Source organism: Sebastes umbrosus, chromosome 4, assembly GCF_015220745.1.
Source record: "Sebastes umbrosus isolate fSebUmb1 chromosome 4, fSebUmb1.pri, whole genome shotgun sequence".
Lineage (NCBI taxonomy): Eukaryota > Metazoa > Chordata > Actinopteri > Perciformes > Sebastidae > Sebastes > Sebastes umbrosus.
This window is the reverse complement of record NC_051272.1, coordinates 29313588-29336351: the sequence shown is the minus strand read 5'-3', so window position 1 is coordinate 29336351 and position 22764 is coordinate 29313588. Positions and strand designations below refer to the sequence as shown.

Sequence of the window (22764 nt, the reverse complement as noted above, 5' to 3'; positions counted from 1 at the left end):
CTCTCAGTTTGGGTGTTGACGCCACAATGTGTCACACTTTGTTAAAGTACAATCAACGAAGCGTAAACATGTTTCATCTTAGTCGAGCGGAATACAGCGAGACACTGATGACTAATGCTTATTTCAAATATTCAATTAGCTGAATTAATTAGTGCTGTGCCAAAGTGATTATGTGTGTGTATACAATCACACCTGCAGATAGTGGTGTAGGGTGTGCGCTGAAAATAATCCAGACACCACTGTTTAAAAAACAAGCTCATTATAAAAATGAAGCCATGCAAAACTGCCCCTATTAGGTGAACATTTAACCTAATTGCACAAACATTGTGCACAATAAGAGTTTAGTCCTATAAATTATCTTCATATTACACGGTTCAGAAGTTAGAGCATGTTACAGCACTGCATGCAATGTCATGGTCGAAGGCACTACAGTAACTACTAACCCCATCTGTGTTCTTATGGGGGAAAACAGTATATAAGAAGTAGTCATCATGACGTCGCCCGTATGGTTTGTGGACTGCTGTTTTGAAGCCTTGAGTTCTGCATTTTGGCCGTCGGCCATCTTGGTTTTTTGCAACCAGAAGTGGCACGACAGGGTGGAGCCAAGTAAAATAGAACACTGCATAAGACATTTTCAGGCGACCAAAATGTTAAAATTAACTTTCATGAACTGGAAACACACTGTGAAAGGGTTAAAGTTGTAAGACAATAACATAGTAACTTACAGACCTGACAACGCCGTGGTAGAGACCTGTCAATCACAAGATAGCCAAGCCCTAAAGCATACCCTGCTTTATTGTCTATTTGACTCTAAATGGGACCATCATTTACTGAATGAACATCATGCTGTATTGAAGAAGGCTTGAAACTAGCGATTGAGACCATAAATTCATGTTTACAATGTTTACTGAGGTAATAAATCAGGTGAGAAGTAGGCTCATTTTCTCATCTATACAAACAGACTTATTTTTGCAGCCAGAGGAGTCGCCCCCTACTGGCTATTAGAAAGAATGCAAGTTTAAGGCACTTCCACATCGGCTTCATTTTTCAGAACGGAGGTCGCCCACTGGTGGAAATGTACATCTCTAATACGTCAGTTTGTGTGAATTGAGCGAAAAAAAGTCTTGTTTGAATCTTGACCACCATGTTTTGAGTTTATCGGCCCCCAATGTCGGAACTCATCGGCTATCGGTCTGATGACAGATAAGCGTCTGGGGGCTAGGAGCTATATTTTGGTGTTGCGGTGTAGCCAGCGGATATCCGGGCCAAGACTTCCTTTTCCGTGTGCTGCTCATTGTTTACAGTCCAATTAGCAACTTAAGATGCAAGACTGGAGTTGAAGTTGAGAGACAACGTGTAAAACCACATTGTTTCACAAGTATCCAGTTTACAAGCTAATTTTAAACCAATAAAAATGAAATCATCGTCAGACGATAACCGCTGGGTTCTGAGATTGCATTTTGGCCAATGTGTTCCGCCTCTTCTGCTCTCCACATGGACTGTTTACCTGTATTCATCCAAAGCCTGCTCAAACGTGATTAGTCAATACTACTCGGACTTCAAACAGAAACCAGATCGCTTCCGATGCCCAAATCTTGTCCTGTTGCCTACAGATTCTACATGTGAATGCAGAATCTGTTTCTAGAGAGTAATCAGCCACTAGCACTGTAGTGGGGCATTTATCTGTATTTATAAAGCTTAGTCGTTTGCATGTTTTTCACCCCAGAGGTATAACATTTTAGCTGTTTTAAAGTATCTAGAAACTTTTCCTGTTTCTTCTTCTTGAAACCCATTTCTAAAATAATGTCTTTGTTATCCTCTGCTGACCTGAAAAAGTCATCCATGTGATGATCCATGTTTCCCTTGACTTCTGTCACAGTCAAACTCTTCTCTCATCTGCAGCAGGTACAGCACCCAGAGGAGGCTTTTAACTAAATCTAAGAGACCTGAGCATCACTTTCATAATCTAATTTTAGCTTCTCTTCTTCTCTACTTGTCAGCTAATATAAGGATTTATTTAAAAAAAAAATTAACAATACTACTTAGGGGCGGCAGTAGCTGAATCTGTGGACTTGGCTCGGGAACCGCAGGGTCGCTGGTTCAAGCCCCTTTATGGACCAAGTATGGAGTGTGGACTGTAAGGCTGGGGCGATTCGTCGACATAGTCGACGTAATCGATTACGTAAATACGTCGATTTACGTAACGTGCGTCGACGCATCGGATGACGTAATGAAAATGCGCTGCGCCTGGTCCGAGCATGGATTCTGATTCCCCCAGAGCGCAAGAAGCGTCAAAAAACCTCTCCAACGTTCATCAAAGGTGTGGGAATACTTCAAACAGAGACCCAACAATGTGGTTCTCTGTAAGTTGTGCAGGATGGAGATGGCGTACTACAGCAGTACAGGTGCAATGCACCATCACCTGACAAGAAGGCATCCCGGAGCGCTGAGTGAAGAAGACAGCAACAAGACACCGCCGTAAGTCCTGTTTACTTTTTCATCACCCAGGCATGATCTATTAAGATTGTAAAAGCGCGGATGTGTTTCTGTTAGCAGCAGTCATTTAAAGTTTGTTTTTAAAATGTTTCTTTATGACCACCATGTTAAAAGTATTTTATGGACCACTGTTATAGTAACGTAACGTTACACCATGCGTCATCTAATGTTGTTATTCTGCCTTTTATTTTTTCTGTTTACTTTAACGGCGATGTACGGGTGAGAAAATGGCTTATAGTAATATTACATATTGTTCTACAGTCTGTGACTGTTAGTCTGTAAATAGTTTCAATTATTTCTCTTTCTCCACACTGATGCAAAAGTACATTTGCTAGTGTTTATCTTAACTGCATATTATTACAGTGATGAAATAAATCCATTTTAAGTTTTAAGTTAAGTACTTAAATAAAAATACTGATGAGAATTATTATTATTATTATTAGCCTAATTTCATAACACAACAGTGCTGTGGAAATTAGACCTGTTTTAAAATGTGCCACTATTATCATTATTCTAATGGGCTTTCTGTGTCTGTTTTTCAGGATGAGACAAAGCAGAGTGGAGGACTTTTTCTACAAAAAGAACATTGCACTTTATTCCTTTTACATGAATTTACAATAAAAGCTCTTGTTTTAATTTTATTTTGGAGAAATTTTATGTTGGACTGAAAACAGATTATCAGTAAAGACTAGGATATTTTTTGTTGTGAAATAATGCCATAATAATATTCTTGTTTTATGTATATGTTTATAAGAGAAGATATTTGAATAAAGTATTGAAATAATAATGAGTCAAGTTTTGGATATTTATTTATTTATAAAAAAAAATATTTCTAATAATTGATGAATTAGTCGTTAGATTAATCGACTAATCGAAAAAAATAATCGTTAAAAAAATAATCGTTAGGTGCAGCCCTAGTGGACTGGCAGCTGGAGAGGTGCCCTTGAGCAAGGCACCAATCCCCCAAACTGCTCCCTGGGCGCTGTATAGTGGCTGCCCACTGCTCATTTACATTAATATTGTTATACCCCTGAAATTGAAGTCAAATTGTTTAACACCAATGTATTGAACCTGTCTTCACTATCATCTTCATTGCCAAATAGCGTTTTCATACCCTTCATGTTGTATTCCCCGATTTGAGTAGTTCACCTGATGTGAGACAAAGCATTGCTATATAATTAGCACAGCTGTTTTTGGTTTGTTTAGCTGCTCTTGTAAATTAACATGACATTAAGCCTTTCGGTTTTATTCTCCAGTACTCGCTCCCACGCGTAAAAAGCTAACACAAAATGTGTAAGTTAGCAGATATATTAAACCATTGCAGCCAAAGATGGAGGAGCCGATGTAAAAACAGACAGACAATAGACAAAGGCAGTAAACAGAATTAACAAATGACAGCTACAGAGCAAGCTAAGGAGAGATAGTGTGCGTGGGATGGCGACAGAAAGAGGAAGATTATTTGTGTTGTGCTGTACAATGTGAGATGTTGTGCTGTGGTTGCAAGATGTCACATCTTAGTCATCCCCAGAAAGCCTTACTGAACATTGAAAGCTTGGTTAGAGAAAATGTATTTGCCATTGCAGGATGAGGATTTTGCTCAGGATGCAATATTACATTTCATTCAGTGCGTGGAAAATGCATGAAACACAACAAAAGCAAAATAAATAGGCTTTTGGACTCAGATTATTTTGCCTCTTATCAGTTGTTACATTTGAATGGTGCTTGTCAATGCCCCCTGAAGGTAAGAAAATGCTCTGCATAACTGTTGTTCTGCACTGCACAACCAAAATAATACACACAATAAGTCCATATCTCGGAGCATGCGTTTGTTAAATTGAAATACATTCTTCCATTAATTCACATATTGATCGGTTGCAAAAAAAAAAGGGGGAATAAATTGCTCTTTGAATTCAGAGTTTTGCTCATAATAGGAATCATTCATCAGCCGCCTCTCTCCTTCTGGGCCTGTGTTACACCAAACTAACAGCTCTCGCCGAGGAATTAAAAACGGATTCTCTCCACCTTCGCTCGCAGCACTTATCAATTATCACCAGCCAATAATTCCTGCCACGATAACATTAGTTATGCCAATAAATTCACCGTGGAATGTTTCCGCTCTGCGTTAGAGAGGAAACAAAGGGAGGGTTTGGGCAAATACAAAATCTACCTTTGACAGGAGCATAACAAAGAGATTTCATTACTAAAACACTATTTCAAAAGGAAACCTACTCGGCGGTACAATAATTGAAAAAACAGGGGAAGAGGCATAAAGGCAGCTTGACTACAGTACCAAGAGTACTATCTCCGATTGGAGATTTAAAGCTCAGCGTCCCAGTGCAAGCTTTTAAATATGCCATGAGTTAGTTACAGATTCTTTAGAAGCTGCTGCAGCTCTGAACTCGTGTTTGATGGGCCACTTGAGACGGTGCAGAGGCGTGGGGTAGAGGAGTGTAGGGGGAACTACAGGATATGGACAGGGAAAAGGACAATAGATTTTTTGATGATATGAGCCCCAGAGCTTGAGGAGCTTCAGCAGATTAATTGATAGTGAAATAATGAGAGCTTTTAACCACCCTGACTCACTAGAGGACTACTCTTCCTCTCTCATATCATTCTTTTAGCTTTAGGATGTCTTCCTCTCTCCAACAATCTTTTTTTTTAATCTTTGTTTCTCTCTCTCTACCCTTTGCCTAATTCATGCACTTCGTGACTGTCTGCGCTCTTCAATTAACAGTTAAGTAAATCTACTTTGGGAGAGACGGAGACATTAAAGCGTTTGTCCACAGGAAAGATAAAATACTTAATCAAGTTCCCCTGGTAGAGCTTGATGGCATCTCACAGTGAGAAATTTGAGTAAAAAAAAGAAAAAGTAAAAGACAAATTGGTTTAAACTGTGGTAATAATGTGCTGCATGTCCCTGTAGTTAAAACGACCCAGTTAATTAATTCAGTACCAGTTAATACCCTATAGCCTACGCTTCCAAACACTGCATAACCAACTGCATTACAACTGGCAAAGCTCAATATGCACACAGTGAAGCTGGCACACAACCACATGCTGCAAAGACGGAGTCACGTCCGTGCCCCATGGAGTTCGGCCGTAAAACCCCGCTAGCAGCTCTGTGGAGCCGTTCTTAGACAGGGCAGTGTTTTGAGCTAAATGCTAACATCAGCATGCTAACATGCTCACATTGTCAATGCTTACATGCCGATGCTAAGCAGGTGAAGTACCATTTAGCATATTAGAAACCAGTCGGCATCCTATGGGTCTGAAAAGTGAAGCCAATGCAGAAGTGCCTTAAACTTGCATTCTTTCTAATAACCAGCAGGGGGCGACTCCTCTGGTTGCAAAAAGAAGTCTGATTGAATAAATGAGAAAATGAGCCTACTTCTCACTTGATTTATTACCTCAGTAAACATTGTAAAAGTGAGTTTATGGTCTCAATCGATAGTTTCAAGTCTTTTTTCAATACAGCATGATGTTCATTTAGTAAATTATGGTCCCATTTAGAGTCAAATAGACCATAAAGCAGGGGATGCTTTAGAGCGTGGCTACCATGTGATTGACTGGTACCACAGCGTTTTCAGGTCTGGGTGTTGTTCGTGTTTTCGTCTTACAACTTTAACCCTTTAACAGCGTGTCTTCAGTTCATGAAAACTAACTAACATTTTGGTCTTCTAAAAATGTCTTACTCAGCGTTCGCTTTTACTTAGCTCCACCCTCTCGTGTCACTTCTGGTTGCAAATAAACAAGATGGTGACGGCCAAAATGTCGAACTTGAGGCTTCAAATCGGCAGTCCACAAACCAATGGGTGACGACATGGTGACTATGTCCACTTCTGATATACAGTCTATGATTAGAATGCTTACATTTGCTAATTAGCACTAAAGCACAACTGAGTAGCTAAAGTAGAGCCGAGGATGCTGGGAATATCAATAGCTTTGCAGGTATATCACCATAAACCTAAATTATTGGACAAAATGTTAGAATGGCAAAGGATCAACCAGAGTTATTACAACTCATCCTGAGGGGGACATGAATGCGTGTCCCAAGTTTTTTGGGCATTCCTTCAAATAGTTGAGACATTGTCGATGTCAACCTCATGGTAGAGTTCTTCAGGGGCGTCATCAAAGCCATGAGGATTCCTCTCGTGGGGACCATGAACGTCTCTACAAAATCTCATAGAAATCCATTTAACGGTTGTAGAGATATCTGAACCAAAGAGGTGGAGCCATGCCTCTCACACAGCTATAAAAACTCCTATTCACCCGCTAAAAATAAATGAAATAAAAGTGATCCACAAACAAAAAAATGTCTTATGGAAATCAGAAACACACACTCATGCAGAGCAAAGGCTACACAGTCACATTTGTCACTAGAAACTTCACCTCCCACACAAAACTTGCCAAAAGACTAATTCACTTACATCCTCAATGACGTGCCAAGGTAACACCCATGGACTGGCTAACCAAATAAACGATGGTGAGAGGGCACAAACAAATGAGAGCCATTTCATGCTGAAAGGGATGGAGACATTCATTAAGCTCGGGGGCTGGGAGGAATTGTAGCAGCAGGACTCTGAGCGCTGCAGCAGGAAGACAGATGATCTCTGAGAGAATGAAGGGAACACCGACTGTACCCGCAGCCCCTGGAAACTTTCCCTAATCAACTTAGTGTATTTGGACTAAACAGAGGGGGAACTGAGGCATATGGTGGATACGGACGAGGGACAATGGTGTTCATTCAGGTGCGCAGAGTTTTACAAGGCAGTCAATTTGCTGGCTACGGAAACACATTTCTGTAGATTACACAAACAAAAGGACACATTTGCAGAGAAACAAAGCTCAGTGTTGGGGCGCGGGCTTACTGGCCAAATTCCCATATAATAGGAACTGGCCAGTCACAGTGTAATTCTTCATTGCACCAAACCCTGGTGCAAAAAACATTACAGCTGTTTGTGTTGCCCTGAAGTAAAGTGTTTCCTTTCCTCCTCCCTTCCATGTGACCTCAAGCATGAATAATGATTAGAAACACAAGAAATGTCTCCCCATTGGGGTATTCATCAAAGTGTAAGTGGTTCCGATTTCTTCTTAAATTTCGAGAAAACATTGCGCCACACTGACTCAGAGCATGTGTAAAGCATATGTGAGACCCACACTTGAAGTCGTTCACTTTCGCTGGGACATTTTCAAAGTGTTTAGCGTCTTTTCAAGGGATGAACATCAGTAATCTGAATCTGGATCAATAATCTAGACTGTATACATCCAACATTAACTTCATCATTAGCCTGCGGACAGATTTAGTGCTGGGCTCTCAGTTGCTGCTGCCATCTGCAACGGCGAAAGTAACTCACTCATATCTGGTGAAGGCGATGATGTGCTCATGTTGGTTTGGCAGAGCAACGGCAGCAGCTGTTCTCCTGGCTTCTTCCAGCGGCTTTCACATGGTCCTCTTTAGTAAATCAAAACCCTTTGTTTTAACTTCTTATATAGTCCTCTTAGTGGATGTAACATCAATCACCATCTCTGTGCTCTCCCAATACTCTGTCATCTTTTACTGAGGCAGTAATGCCTCCACTTGTTTTAAAATAGAGGGCTATTTTTCTTTAAATGACGCAGTGTGTCACCTCAGTACCTGCATCACTTAAGCTATTTTTCACTTTCTTCAAAACGTCCATTTGGTTTCAAAGATTGTGGGTGTGGGTGTTTCCCCAACTGCCTAATATGGCATCTCTTGAGTTGGTGCAATTATGTTAATTGATGATAATTGAGGTCGCGTGAGCGTGCCTCGCATTCATGAGTGATTAGAATTCATCAACATGTGAACTTGACTGACAACAAATGCCTCTGAACACTTGATGAATTTGGTTTTTAATGTTTTTTAATTTGCAATAATGATCATTAAAGCGTGAATGTCTTGTGAATAACACCCAGTGTCTGTGTTTACATCTCCAAGCCAGCTTCCCATGCTAACCTAGCCATCTTGTCTCCTCTTTTAAAAGGAAGAGTGGGACATTTTAGGAATTAAATGTACTGTATTTGCTTTTCTTGCAAAGATTGATACCGCTCTCATGTCTGTACGGGGAATTTAAAGCTACTGTACTGGAAGATTTAGCTGGCTCGGGAGTTTTTCAGCAATATGGGTCAGGTCAGGACATGGAGACCGGGCTTATAAAACTTTGATGAAGGCTTAAGGAGTCAGGTACACGGGCACAAATTGCTTACAGTCCTTCAATCTCAGTCATCTGTCTGCCACAACGCATGGGTGTGAGGATGGCGCTGTGTGAGTTCTAAAGAGTAAAATTAAGAATGTGATAAACAAGAAACACATCTCAAATAATAATTAATTGGCAAAAAAGGTAGAGGAGCTAACTCTCAGTAATTAACAGTGGGTGGGATTGCACACAAGCTGTATAATATCTCTCATCAAAAACACTGGGTGTGTAACATGTGGACTATAGCAACTCCCATACAGCTTAATTGCCAGCACTTAACATAGCTCTGCTCTCTAATAACTAACATTAGCATAATTAACCACCATGTAACTGATAGGAACAGGCAATGAGGGCTAACTTGACACAAACTATTTCTTTAACATCAATATAATCTCAGAACAGTCTCTATAACAGTTAAGTGAACAGTCCATTTACTTTTAGTAATCTCTCTGCACACACAGTAGGTTATGTTGGATAAAGTCCTGTCACAGCGACCGACTGTGTCTGCATTGGCACAGGGGATTTTTGTTGCCTGCCTTGAAAAGGGTTGGGAGGGCAGCTATGCTAGGCCTACTTTTAGTGCATGAGGGTGAGGGTGAGGCTGTTCTATATTTTGGATCATAGAACATAAAGCCTATCAAACATTTTGCAAATGAATTCAAAATAAATTAAATGCTCTGACATAATCAAACTATGAAGCAAGGAATCTCCGTCTCTCTGTATGTCTGTGGGCATGTCATTCACAATATTAATAAACTTTGAATAAACAAGCCACCAGCACTCAGTAAAGCGATGGTGGCGGGGTTTCATGGCTCCGTGGACCGAGTCTAGCATGTCGTCTGCAGCGGGGCTTAACAGGGACCTTTTTCGACATGCTATACTATGACTTCCACATTTATTATCCATTCAAAATGTACCTTAAAGGGAGATTTGTCAAGTATTTAATACTCTTATCAACATCGTAGTGGACAAATATCCTTGCTTATGCAAATTTATGTATTTATTCATTATTGGAAATCAGTTATTAACACAAAACAATGACAAATATCATCCAGAAACCCTCACGGGTACTGCATTTAGCATAAACATATATGCTCAAATCAGAACATGGCAAACTGCAGCCCAACAGGCAACAACAGCTGTCAGTGTGTCAGTGTGCTGACTTGACTATGACTTGCCCCAAACTGCATGTGATTATCATAAAGTGGGCATGTCTGTAAAGGGGAGACTCGTGGGTACCCACAGAACCCATTTTCATTCACATATCTTGAGGTCAGAGGTCAAGAGACCCCTTTGAAAATGCCCATGACAGTTTTTCCTTGACAAAATTTAGTATAAGTTTGGAGCTTTATTTCTCTACGGATTAAACAAATGAGATATAATGTGTTAATATGTGAGTTTTAGAGGTGCTGGTAGGACGATTTTGTTACCTTTGGGCCGAGCCAGGTTAGCTGTTTCTCTCTGTTTCCAGTCTTTGTGCTAAGCTAACCTGCTGCTGGCTGTAGCCTCAGAGTGCCATCAACCTTGTCATCTAAATCTTGGCAAGAAAGCAAATAAGTGTATATCCCCAAAATATCAAACTAAAAAAGCAGCTGGTAAATATTCGTATTCACCCAGAGGCATTGTTATTTAATTCACTGCTACGTTATGTGTATTACAGTAACCTTTTCAATCTTTAATGAAGCGGAACCTTTTCAATTCTGATGAAGTGTAAATAAAGAAACACACACACACACACACTAGCAGCAATTTATACTAACCCTGAGAGAGTGCAGCGACTGAACTGGCAGTCCGGTGACTTCCACCTGCGCCACGTCATCCGCACGTGCGCTGAGCCCGTGGATGAACAGGACCGGCCGGCTGTACGGGACGTCTCGCTGAGGAACCAGGTTCAGATCTCCGTCCACGTGGAAGCTGGGGTCCGATACCTCGAACTTCACGTCCTCGTTCCCCGCGCAGTCATCAAACTCGACTGGAAGAGACACATAGAAAGGAAAAGATGTCAAGCCTTCACTCCGAAACAAATTACAAACAACAGAAAATGTCAGAAGAATCTGATATATGAAACAACAGCCACTGAGGTATACACTTCCACTGTAAAGAAGAGGGGTTTGACAAACGATCCACAAAAAGGAGTAATTCTCAGATATAAACAGATGCCCTGAAGATAAACAGATACCCTGAGGAAAGAGGAGGATGTTCTGAAAGACTCTGTCAGCTAGGCTACAATAAAAGTCAGTGATCTCTATTCTCACAAGCCTGCTGCAATATTTATGACCCATTGCACGCTACGCATTGTAGACTCATTAATGTGTCTGACTCGCTTTTGCAGAGCTGTTGCATTTGCTACGGAGAATGCACTGTGCACCCGCTTGCAAGACTGGATGAGGAGAGAGGATTTAAGGCGCAGGAGAAGAAAAGTGTCACCTTTGAGTCGGGTGCATGTGACGCGTGCACGTGAGCTCGCCTCGTCTGACTGAGGGAGATACGGCCAAGGACTCTACCGGGCTTTATCCCTTCTGATCATGTTCATCCTCTCTTTATCGCCCTCGCACACTCCCCTCGGTGTCGCGACATGATCCCCGCTGCGTCCGCCCCCACCCTCAAGCCCTGACAATCCTCCCCCTCCCTCGTTCTTCACCTCCTCTTTACCTCGGCCTCCCGTGACGCCTCCTGCTGTTTGCGGATCGCGAAAGGAGGGGGGTACCGGAGGAAGTCTGCGCGCGTGGATGTGTACACGTGTTGTTGATCGGTAAAGCAGGTGCAACATGAATCACATGGTGGAGTACAACTCTCAGTGTGGGTCTGAAAGTGCAGGGAAATGTCAAGCGCTTCCTGCATCAGACATATGGTGGCTTATGTAAGTTTCCATTATTTCTTTTTTTCTATTCTGTTTCAAGATCAGGAATTGCCTGCAATTGTAAACATGACGCACAGCAGTGGCTCCCAACCTGGGGTCCGGGGTCCCCCTTATGGGGCGCCAAAGATCACAGGGGGTGCGCCAGGTTTTGTCTCCTCTAAGGTTGTCAAAATTAGATTTGCATATGTATAACTAAAATCATAATAACACACTTATTGGATAATTTATACAAAAGTCTGTATATAAAACTATTTAAAAAGATCTATTTGTTTTGCTACTTAGTAGGCCACATCCTGTTTAAACCCGGTATTTGTGCACAGTTGCAGACAAAGATCAGGCTAATATTATTATACTATTTGTAGAATTAGATTCTAGTGGTGGCTGTGTAGGACTCTTTCAGACTCCTGTGATCCAAACATTTCCAATAACTTCAGAATATTGTAAATCTAAAAGTCAACATTTATTGGAAAAAGATCCAGATTTTCCAAAATGTATGTTTTTATGTTATGAAATATCCATATTTGTTGGCGTTTAGCTGGCAAGTTATATTCATTAAAGAAAGTTGATCTAATAAAAAAAAAAGACTAAGTCAATTAATACACTAAAACACCTTGAAGAAAATTGGTTGGGAACCACTGACGTACAGGATGCAGGATATTACGGCATTATTAATGCAGGCACATGTTTCTTGACTGACATGCTGTCTGTTACCAAGTCTACAAAAACTACGAGTCAGTTTATCATAAAAACAAGGAAAAAAACCTAGATGGGAAAGATTATCCACTCCACTGGGGCAAGAACAAGGCTGTCAAGACAATGCCCTACATGACTCATCAATTATGGATGTCATGCTTTCAGCTTTCAGCTTAACATAACACAGAGCAACTCTGCGGTAGCTCGTAACCAGCAGTAGGAACCCTTCAGAAAAGATGTGGAAGTCTCTCATCCCTGTGTTCTGTTCACATGGGGAGGACATCTTTCTGAGGTTTCACATTTGAGCCCCAATTTATGAAGTTCTTCAGAGCAGCTTGTGGGTCAGTGGTGCCTCTCTGAAAATAAAGCACAACTCCCATCTCCAGTGCAAAGGCTTGGCACTTTCTTTGCTGAAATAGCTCATTAAAAGTGGAAACCAACATACTTTAACTGCCTTGATGTCGAGCTGTTGAATCCTCACTACCTTACAAATACAAGGTTTTATACTGTAAGTAGGGCTATCAACCGATTCAAATATTTAATCGTGATTAATCGCTAATTAATTTTTCTTCTGTTCAAAATGTACTTTAAAGGGAGATTTGGCAAGTATTTAATACTCTTATCAACATGGGAGTGGGCAAATATGCTACTTTATTTCAATGTATGTATTTATTAATTATTGGAAATCAATTAACAACACAAAACAATGACAAATATTGTCCAGAAACCCTCACAGGTACTGCATTTAGCATAAAAATATGCTCAAATCATAACATGGCAAACTGCAGCCCAACAGGCAACAACAGCTGTCAGTGTGTCAGTGTTCTGACTTGACTATGACTTGCCCCAAACTGCATGTGATTATCATAAAGTGGGCACGTCTGTAGACTCAGAGGTCAGGTCAAGTGACCCCTTTGAAAATGGACAGTTTTTCCTTGCCAAAATGTTCCATGAGTTCCAATGGATTCCTTAGTTTTTCTAGTTTCATTTGATACCAGTATTATCACTCTAGCTTTATAACTGAACCCGCTACAACTTCCGAAAGATCGATTGCGTTATTAATGCGTTAAAAAAATTAGTGCCGAAAACGAATTTGCGTTTACGCGTTATTATCAGTTATAAACATAATCAGATTCACAATCAGAGTCAGTTTGGCTTACAGTTTGTTTCCAATGAAATAGAAGGATCAATAATAAAAGGTGTCAGGCAAATTTGCATTTGTAAAATAAATAAATATATATATAAATATAAATATATATATATACAGAAATATATATATACAGAATATATGCAGAAATATATACATATATACTTGTACTTTGGGCTATTATGTTCTTTAAAGTTAGAATCCTTAAATTTAAGGTTGGTAATCTTCAAAAAAAACATTTGTTATATTTGTTGAAATTCTCATTACATCTTGACAACAATCAATAAATCAAATGCGCTGACAAAAAAGGTCTATCTGTGGCTGTGACAGGACTGTAATAAGCCCGTCCAAGCATTTCTTTCAGCCTAAATGAAATGCTTGACTGCTGTGAGTACTAACAATAGCCATGTTTGTTTTTGACGTACATAATGATCATTTTCGGGGAGTGGCTTTGGAGGGAGGCCTGAAGCGACGGACTGTCAGTGTTGCTGACTTGGCAACTTTCTCGTTAGATTATCAACTTTTGGAGTGCTGCTAGCTACTTTCATTGGAAAAGAGTTGGCAACACTGGGCTGGGTTTTTTCGGTTGGATAATTTTTTTAATCTAGCGTACTCTTGCTTGTTCCTCAAGATTACCGACCATAGCTTTAAGATTTTCATGAAAACAAAGTCAATGTCTTTTTCTTTTTTTTTCAACAATAGCCATTCAATGTTAATTCTGGAACTACCTCTCTATACAGTAGTGGATATTGTTCGTGGCACCGAGTTGAGTCCACCTTTCCCAGGCAGGATTTAAATTAGCTACATATTTACACGCACAGTATTAACAAGAAAAGATCCAAGCATGTAATCCAGCGTTACTGTTTTTAATTTGATCTGATATCAGTCTCACTGTTGTTGTTGTTTACTCTCAGTATCAGAACTGTATTAAGTTATTGCTAATGCAAACTCTATATTTCCTCCTGCTGCTGCTTCACATTAACTTGTATAACACTGAATGGCTTTTATTGTGGAAAAAGCTACAGGCAAATGCAATGTATTTGTCACTGAGGTTAGAGCCGACAGCGATTGCTCATCAAAAGACGCAACGACAAAAGAAAACACGGTAATTTTCTGTGTTCTTTGACAGCAGATCTGTTTTAAGTATAGCAGGGAGTAATGGAAGAAGACAGAGCACCAAGAGTGAGCTGTAAGATGAAGAGATGCAGGTGACAGGATGCACACCTCCAACTATTCAGCAAGATAATCAACTTTACTGTCCCCTGCTGTTGTGTGGAAAGCTACTTTCGCAGTGTGCCGCATGGAATCTGATGGCATGATGAAAAAAGCCAATAATTTTGTTTTGTTTTATTAAAATGTTTGTTTGGCTGTGCTGTACATAGATACACCCAGTTGCTCTTCGGTTGTATTTCTGACAAAATCACTACTCAAGAACTATGTGTTGTCCACAGAATTTGGGGAAATGTAGTATTGAACTGCACTTGCTGTGATCACCAGTAACCACTGGTGTTGCTATCAAGCATGACTGAAATCTCAAGGATTATTAACTTGAAAATCACATTTGTACTCTTGTTAAAGGTGCTGTTGATAACATTGATAACATTCAGCCACTAGACGTCGCATTCTCCCTCCCCTGTTCCATTCCATTCACTTCACAACAAGTCGATGCCAGGCACTGATCGTCAATCTCAGCCATTTATCCGTTTTTTACACGCTAACTAAATGTCAGATATCTTCCACATAGATAAACGAAACATTCATTTGGGACCCGCCAACATTTTTTTTAAATGATTAATTCACAATCATAATAACTTTTTTCAGGAAAAGCCATACTTTTATTCGGCACCTTTCTAAAGCCTATGTAGAAGTATTTTTTTTTTATATTTGTCTACATAATGTAATCAATATTATCAATAAGACCTTTAAATATAATTCATATAATTTGAGTTTTTAGGAGAATCAATCAGCTTCCCACTTCTGTTGCAGGTTTTTGTTAATGTATAGGTATGTATGCATATGTGTATACCCTTAGCATTTTAATTTCCGGATAAATGAATAATAAAATAGAAATAATAAATAGAAATCCATGATATTATCGCGTACAGTTACTAATATAGTCATTATAAACAAGGTTACATGGCATTGCGACCATATGACAAACACTGACTGCATATGGGGCCGACACTATTAGTTTATTTGAGACTGTATCTGATCTCTTCATCTCAGGAATGATGTGTTGACTAGGAAGCACATCCCTTGCTGTAATTAAGCCTTAATAACTGGTAGTCCCAGTGCATACAGATAAGCACACGGTAGGCGGGGGGTGGGGCAATGGCAAACCACTGCTGTAACTAACAAATATTATTTCACTGCTGGGAGTTCTGTAACTCCTATTGTTCATGTTTCTCAATTAAAGCAGATGCAATGTAACTGGGAAGACTGTACCACCTACTTGCTTCCGTTCTCGTGTCTACCTACTCTCCCTGTAGAAGCCATGGCTGCGTGTCTGATTTAAACTCATTAATTCGTACACGTCTATCTTCCATCACGCCAGCATTAAGTGAAATGAGAAAAGTCCATGGTTAGCACTGCCTGACTATAAAATCAATAGACTGAGGTCTATCAAAGCACTCATTTAGCAACTTAACCTTTGTGACTGTTTAGTCTGGCTTCTTTTATCTCTCTCACCGCAGATATTCTAAAATCTTCCCTCTGGACAGAATCGTTTTCTGCCATCTGGATGAGGGTACGAACGGAATACCAGAGTGAAGGATAAAGGAGGGGAGAGAAGAAGAAGGGAAAGGAAAATGAAAAAGGTAAATGACAGGAAAGGCGAGGGTACAATGGATACTGAGGGAGAGCTATAAAGTCAACAACCTACTCTCCAGAGAAACAAGGCTCCATCTCAATATTCAACTCTCACTTCTAAGCCAAAGCATGAAAGATGTGTTCATTTCCATTCCCATTACAAGCCTCAGATTTATTTCAATAACATGGCTGCGCTCTTTAGAGCCTGCAAATTGCAGCGCCAAACAGTGTCAGTGGCATTTCAAAGGCAGCCAGAGAGTGTTTGATGGTATTCTAATGTTGTCAGGTTTTGGGGGATTTCAGAGGAGAGCATGGTGAGCTGGCAGCTTTGAAGTCAGGCAACAATGACAGAACGCAACTTACCCCGCACACCACCGGCACCACCACGCACCCACTCTCTTTCTTCAGAGTGCTGGCTCAGGGTTGAAATAACTGCGCGCGACATGGATTAGGGTCGCCAAAATCCCTCACTGATGACTCAAGAGGAGAAGGACGGTGTGTGTGTGCGTCTGTGTGTGTTTGTGCATGTGTAGGAGTGGTGGGGGGATCAAGTTTTTCCTCAAGTTTGCCTTTCAGGCTAAAAACCTCCCGTGGAGCCTGTGAATGGCAAATATTCCAGAAACTCGGTCACCGAGGCCAGTGGTTGCTTTAGGCTTGATCGTTCCATCAGCTTTCTTGGCACCAAAAACACCACTTTAAAGTTCCCATTTAAGCTTTTAGCATGAAAAAATATATATTCAACACATTTTTTGTAGGGATTGTATTACTGAGAATTGAATTCAGACACCTAATTGAATAATTTAATGTACAAAACAAACAATAGACACCCTGCTTTGTGTTTTTACAAAGTACACAGAACTGTCAAACCAGTGATGTGATGTTAGTTATTTGGGCTGTCAAAGGTAATGCGATACTAACGTGTTAATTAACGCCACTAATTTCTGTAATGCAACTTGCGATTTTTAGGTTGTAGCAGGCTCAGTTTTAAAGCTAGTGAAGATACTGGTATTATATGAAACAAAAAAACAAAACAAGGAATCCATCGGTACCAACCATGTCATACTGGCTTGTCACGAAGGAGGTTAAATAACGCTCCTAACTTACTCTAAATTTTGGGGAGGAAAAACTGTCATGGCCATTTTCAAAGGGGTCACTTGACCTCTGACCTCAAGATAAGTGAATGAAAATGGGTTTTATGGGTACCCACGAGTCTCCCCTTCACAGACATGTCCACTTTATGATAATCACATGCAGTTTGGGGCAAGTCATAGTCAAGTCAGCACACTGACACACTTGCTGTCTTGAGTTTGCCATGTCATGGTTTGAGCTTATTTATTATGCTAAATGCAGTACCTGTGAGGGTTTCTGCACAATATCTGTCATTGTTTTGTGTTGATAACTGACGTCCAGTAATACATATACATACATTTGTATAAACCAAGCATATTTGCCCACTCCATGTTGATAAGAATATTACATACTTGACAAATCTCCCTTTAAGGTACTTTTTGAACAGATAGAAAATGTGTGATTAATTTGTGATCAATCGCGATTAACTATGGACAATCATGCGATTAATCATAATTAATTTAATTAATTTAAATCGACCGACAGCTCTAGTAGATATGTAAAAAAAAACTGACTTTTTGGGATACTAAATTTAGCTGAAATCTGTTGGAAGGATGCAAAGATGCCCTCAATATACAAATCATGAAATTACTTTATGCCAAGAATAGACCACATAGAAAAAGATCTATTAAAGCTCTCATTTAAGCTTTTAGCAAGAAAAAAATATATAATCACCACATCTTGTAGGGATTGTATGACTGATAATTAAATTCAGACACCTAATGGAATAATTTAATCTACGGAATAAACAAACAGTCAACACACTGTTTTGTATTTTACAAAGCACACAGAACTGTCAACCAGTGATGCATTAGTTAGTTATATAACCTTCTCTGTATATTCAAAGGATTAAATGTTATGTTTTGTTTATCATCATATCAGTTACCTTCTAAGAGATCAAACATGATATCAAGAACATCAGAATAATGAAAACAAAACATCTACACATAAAAATGCAATCTAGATTTTCTCCCTCTCAATGATGAAGCAACATATTTTGACATCTAACATTATCCGAGCATATTTGCATTGGCTCCGCTCTCTTTGTCAGCCACATAAATTGGATTTCTCCCCCCCCCCCTCCTCTGTCAGGCACTAAAGTTTTCCTTTGAGGTGTTTTCAAGACAATTTTCTGTCTTGTAACTAAATGTCAAGTCTCCATGATGGGAGAGATGGGAATCAGAGGAGTAATCTCAAAGGTGGCAGCACGGGTGTGTTTGAGCTGATAGCTGCCGTGTCTAACCAGACGGAGTGTGCTCAGCCTCGTAAAAAAGGCTCAGGAGAACACCGTTCTCAAATAATCACTTGGCATTAGAGTAGGAGCCGCCTTTGAAAATGTATTTACACCCGAATTGCATTTTACCCCAGAGTTTCCTATCGCACGGCATTGTGCGAGAGCCATTATTGGGATTCGGTGGTAACAAGGCTCTGGCTTTTTAGCTACGAAGATAACAGTTTGAAGGATTTTGCCAACTAGGGGGGTCCTGACGGCATAATCTTTCATCCTGGGTTTAACGGATGATTAAGACCCCCCACCTCCACCTTTACTTCCACTCCAACCAATCCCATCATGTCACGTGTTGTGTGTGTGTGTGTGTGTGTGTGTGTGTGTGTGTGTGTGTGTGTGTGTGTGTGTGTTCTAGGGCCCTTGATCATGCTTTGATGTATGGCTCTGTCCGCTGCTCTGGTGACTAAAGCCAATTAAAATACAGTTACTTTGTGATCTGAGGCAGCATCACAGAGAGCTCATGTGAACTGTTAAAGGTCAGCCTGTATCTGGATAAATATTGCTATCCTCGTCTCAACACATCTAAGCTCCCTCTAATAGTCTCCCCTTTCACACAAATCCATGTTGCCTGAGTAACATGTACATGTTTCTAGTTATGTCCCTGTTTCCGAATAAGTTGGGTGTTCCCACATGTGCTTTTATCAAAGTGCCTTTAAAGCTTATTCTGCTGCCAGATGTAAACAAAAGCAACTCAACCACCACAATTCAAAACACATGACTGGAACATGCAATCCCTCCTTATTGCTCCATTTCTTGTCACAATTTTAAATCAGGATTTATTTTTTCCATCTATGTATCTATCTATGTCTTAATAATATGAGGACTAACACTAGACCAACAACCAAATTTAAATGAACTGTTTTGATGCTGTAAAGGGATTGTTTACATCAGTCAACACAGCGGTTGTACAAGCCGATCTCTACTTCATGCGTGGCGTCAGCCTATAGTTTATAGTAGCCATCTGTTTGTTCGTGCCACTAACCGGGTATACGCTTTGATAGTTTGTTTATTGGAAGTGTCAGAAAAGAGAAAACGACCCCTTTGTCTGGTCCTCCCCGTGGCAAGGAGACCACCCTGCCGGGAGGAGAGTGGGTCGTCACTCGGCAGCTCCAGGAGACGGACGCCCAGTTAGTTGCCACAGCAACTCAAAGTCAGACAGCACAAACCTGAGCGCAGAGAGTCACAGCGGACTGGTGGAGATCTGGGTCTAACCTGTGTTACGGCAGCAACAAAACATTTGCTGATCCGTCGGAGAGTCGGGGGTAGTCCCCTGGGATCAGACCCCCGGTGCTAGGGTTTGCACTGGCTGAATTTGAACTAACTGGTAACTGGGGCTCTATCTCCCGGAGCTGCCGCACGCTCTACTTCCAGCTAAGCAGCCTCCTGGCAGCGGCGAGGTTGCAAGTTGTTTCTCGTTTCTGACACTTTGGATTTAGTCCAATAAACAAACTATCAAAGCATACACGGACCATGGATGTACACAATGGTGCAGTAATGAGTCCTAAAACTCGGAAATGAGTTAGCATTTTAGCACTTCCGGTCTCCTCATCTCAAAGTCAATGTTTTTTTTTGTTTTTTTAATGGGTTTTTAGTTAGATGCATGAAATAAGGTCTGTGGTCAACGCAAATTTAAGAGATTTTCATACTTTGGTATAAAATATGTCATTAAATATTCCCACTTGTGAATTTTGAAGCTTTTACATGTCTTAAAAAAGGCTTTTTTACTTCTGCCGATTGCATTTACGCTTCAAAAATCATAAACGTGGTGCTCATTTGTGGAGATTATCTTACAGAACAGTATCATAAACATTTGTTTGCCACAGAGCTTATTTTCTGCAATAATCCAAAACCCAACGGAAAATTCACATTGGCTTCATGTCAAGGGAACCAGGGCGACTCTAACTTCCGGTTTGGCCTCCAAAAATATGTCATCCCTGCACCACTCTGCTAATGACAAGCCCTTTGTGCAGCTCTACTTCTTTGTTGTCTGGACTGAGGGCAGACTGGCACTACAGTGACTCACTATCGACTCCCCGAGGAACGAGGCGAGCTGGACGTCTTTGACATAACGTCAACACTCTAACCTCTTCACACTCTGTTGATAATGTACGGTCATTTTCTGAAAGTTTTAAACTCAAATTCTGACTAGATAATGCACATTACATTAGTATAATGTGAAAATGTAACTTCTGATGAGAGCAAAAAAAAGTTGTTCATCTACTTATTTTGGACACACAGTCCCTTATTATTTTTTGACATCCATTGTTTTTTTGTGTTGTTCTCTGTCACGGTGTACAACTCATTTCAGCTAACAGATAATAGCTAGCTAATTATAACACATTATGTGCCCCTGGAGTGTTCTTACAAATAGCAGGGCTATAAAATGTCACTGTCAACTTCTGCCCTCAGAAAAAAAGATTTCTATTGTTGGCGTTTTATTTTTTTTATTTTAAGCTACAATAAAAACTGTCAAAACAGTCGAGAAGTTACTCTGTGCGGCGCTGACATTCTTGAAATTATTTACTTGAGGTTCAGAGATTGTGTTGAATCACCAGCTTAGAAATGTGCAAAAGCTGATTATGATAAGCTGGCACTTACAAAATAGATCAGTCACTTACAGCTTAGCAGCTGAGTTGAAGTCATTCTACAAACTGTGCACAGTCGAAGCTCTCTGGTACCACGGCAGCCTCATTTGAATCAAAATCACCATATTTCACCATGTACATGAAAAAGGTTTTGTTTGGCGCTGTGCTAAATGCCGCGGCTGGTTTGGTAGTGATCTGATCTGCGAGGCTCCTTGTTGTCACAGTCAACAACCAGAGATGGTTCATTCTGTACTGTTTTAGTCCGCTGTCTGTCTCTCTGTGGGTGAACTGAGCTTCCTGTTTGTCTCTTTCTGCAACTGTAACGCTGCAAAACAAATAGACAGAAGAGAAATGCAAGAGTAAGGGAGAGAAAGAGAGAGTAATTATGGTGAAATAATAAAGGCCAGCTCCGTGCTCTCCTCTCCTTATCATCCACCTCCTTGAGTCCACCAAGCCAGGAATGCCACGACACAACCACCAGGCCACACACACAAGCACACACACACTTTCCACAAAATAATGAACCTAATCTCATACTATTTTACTGTAGTCTTATTTAAAAGCTGACACCAGAGGTCTTATCGGGCATAATCTGCACCACATGAACTGACTAATGGTCACATATATAGTCCAGCAGTTAGTCTTAGTCTTAGACTTGAGTTCAAATCTCATCTCAGCCAAGGTTGCCACACGTCTTCATTGTCTCATCATTACTCAAGAGTCTACAGCCATGCTATAGCAGCTCTGTGAGGCTGTACTTAGGGACAGAGATGCTCTGAGCTAAATGCTCGACCAATTTTACTGTCTTTCGGAGGCTGTAGCAGGATCCAAAGTTAGGCTCAATTTTGACAAGGAAAAACTGTCATGGTCATTTTCACAGGGGTTCCTTGACCTCTGATCTCAAGATATGTGAATGAAAATGGGTTCTATGGGTACCCACGAGTCTCGCCTTTCCAGACATGCCCACTTTATGATAATCACATGCAATATAGGGCAAAAACATGTAATTTTTTTAAATACTATACGCTATTTTCATCTATTCTGAAAATGGGGTATTCTATTTGGATATTTCTGCATGCTCCGGTCCCTAAACAATCTGGAAAAGGCATAAATTGTGTATCACTGGAAATGAGCCCAATTGTATTCAGCAGTTGGGTTTTAAGAGGTTAACTATAGAAAAGCTAAAAGAATATTCAATTAGGGGAACTTGGGATCCTAGGAAGCCACCATTTTGCATCTTAACAATACAAAGTTTGGGCACCCCTGCTATAGATCAAAAGTCATGAGATCACCAAATTCATTAAAATTCGACCTGAGGTGGGGCTTGAATGTCTTATAAAACTGCATGGCAGTCTAATTAATGGTTCTTGAGACATTTCACTTAAAAGCACAAATGTCAACCTCAAGGGATCCCCAAAGTCAGTAGAATTTATCCTCTGGGAGGCATGTATGTCTGTTCACAATGTCGGGTCAATCCATCTGGTAGATGTTAACATATTCTCACAGAATAAGGGGAATCTATTAACTGCTGGTTGTGCAACAGA

General features: G+C 40.4%; 1 protein-coding gene across 1 annotated transcript in view; it reads right to left on the bottom strand.

Moving 5' to 3' along the window:
- cdh13 (cadherin 13, H-cadherin (heart)) overlaps positions 1 to 22764 on the bottom strand; it is a 431422-nt gene that overhangs the window by 262512 nt on the left and 146146 nt on the right. The window contains exon 3 of the mRNA XM_037766589.1: positions 10472 to 10683. Coding sequence (XP_037622517.1) covers positions 10472 to 10683 — 212 coding nt within the window. The remainder of the gene's footprint in view (positions 1 to 10471; positions 10684 to 22764) is intronic.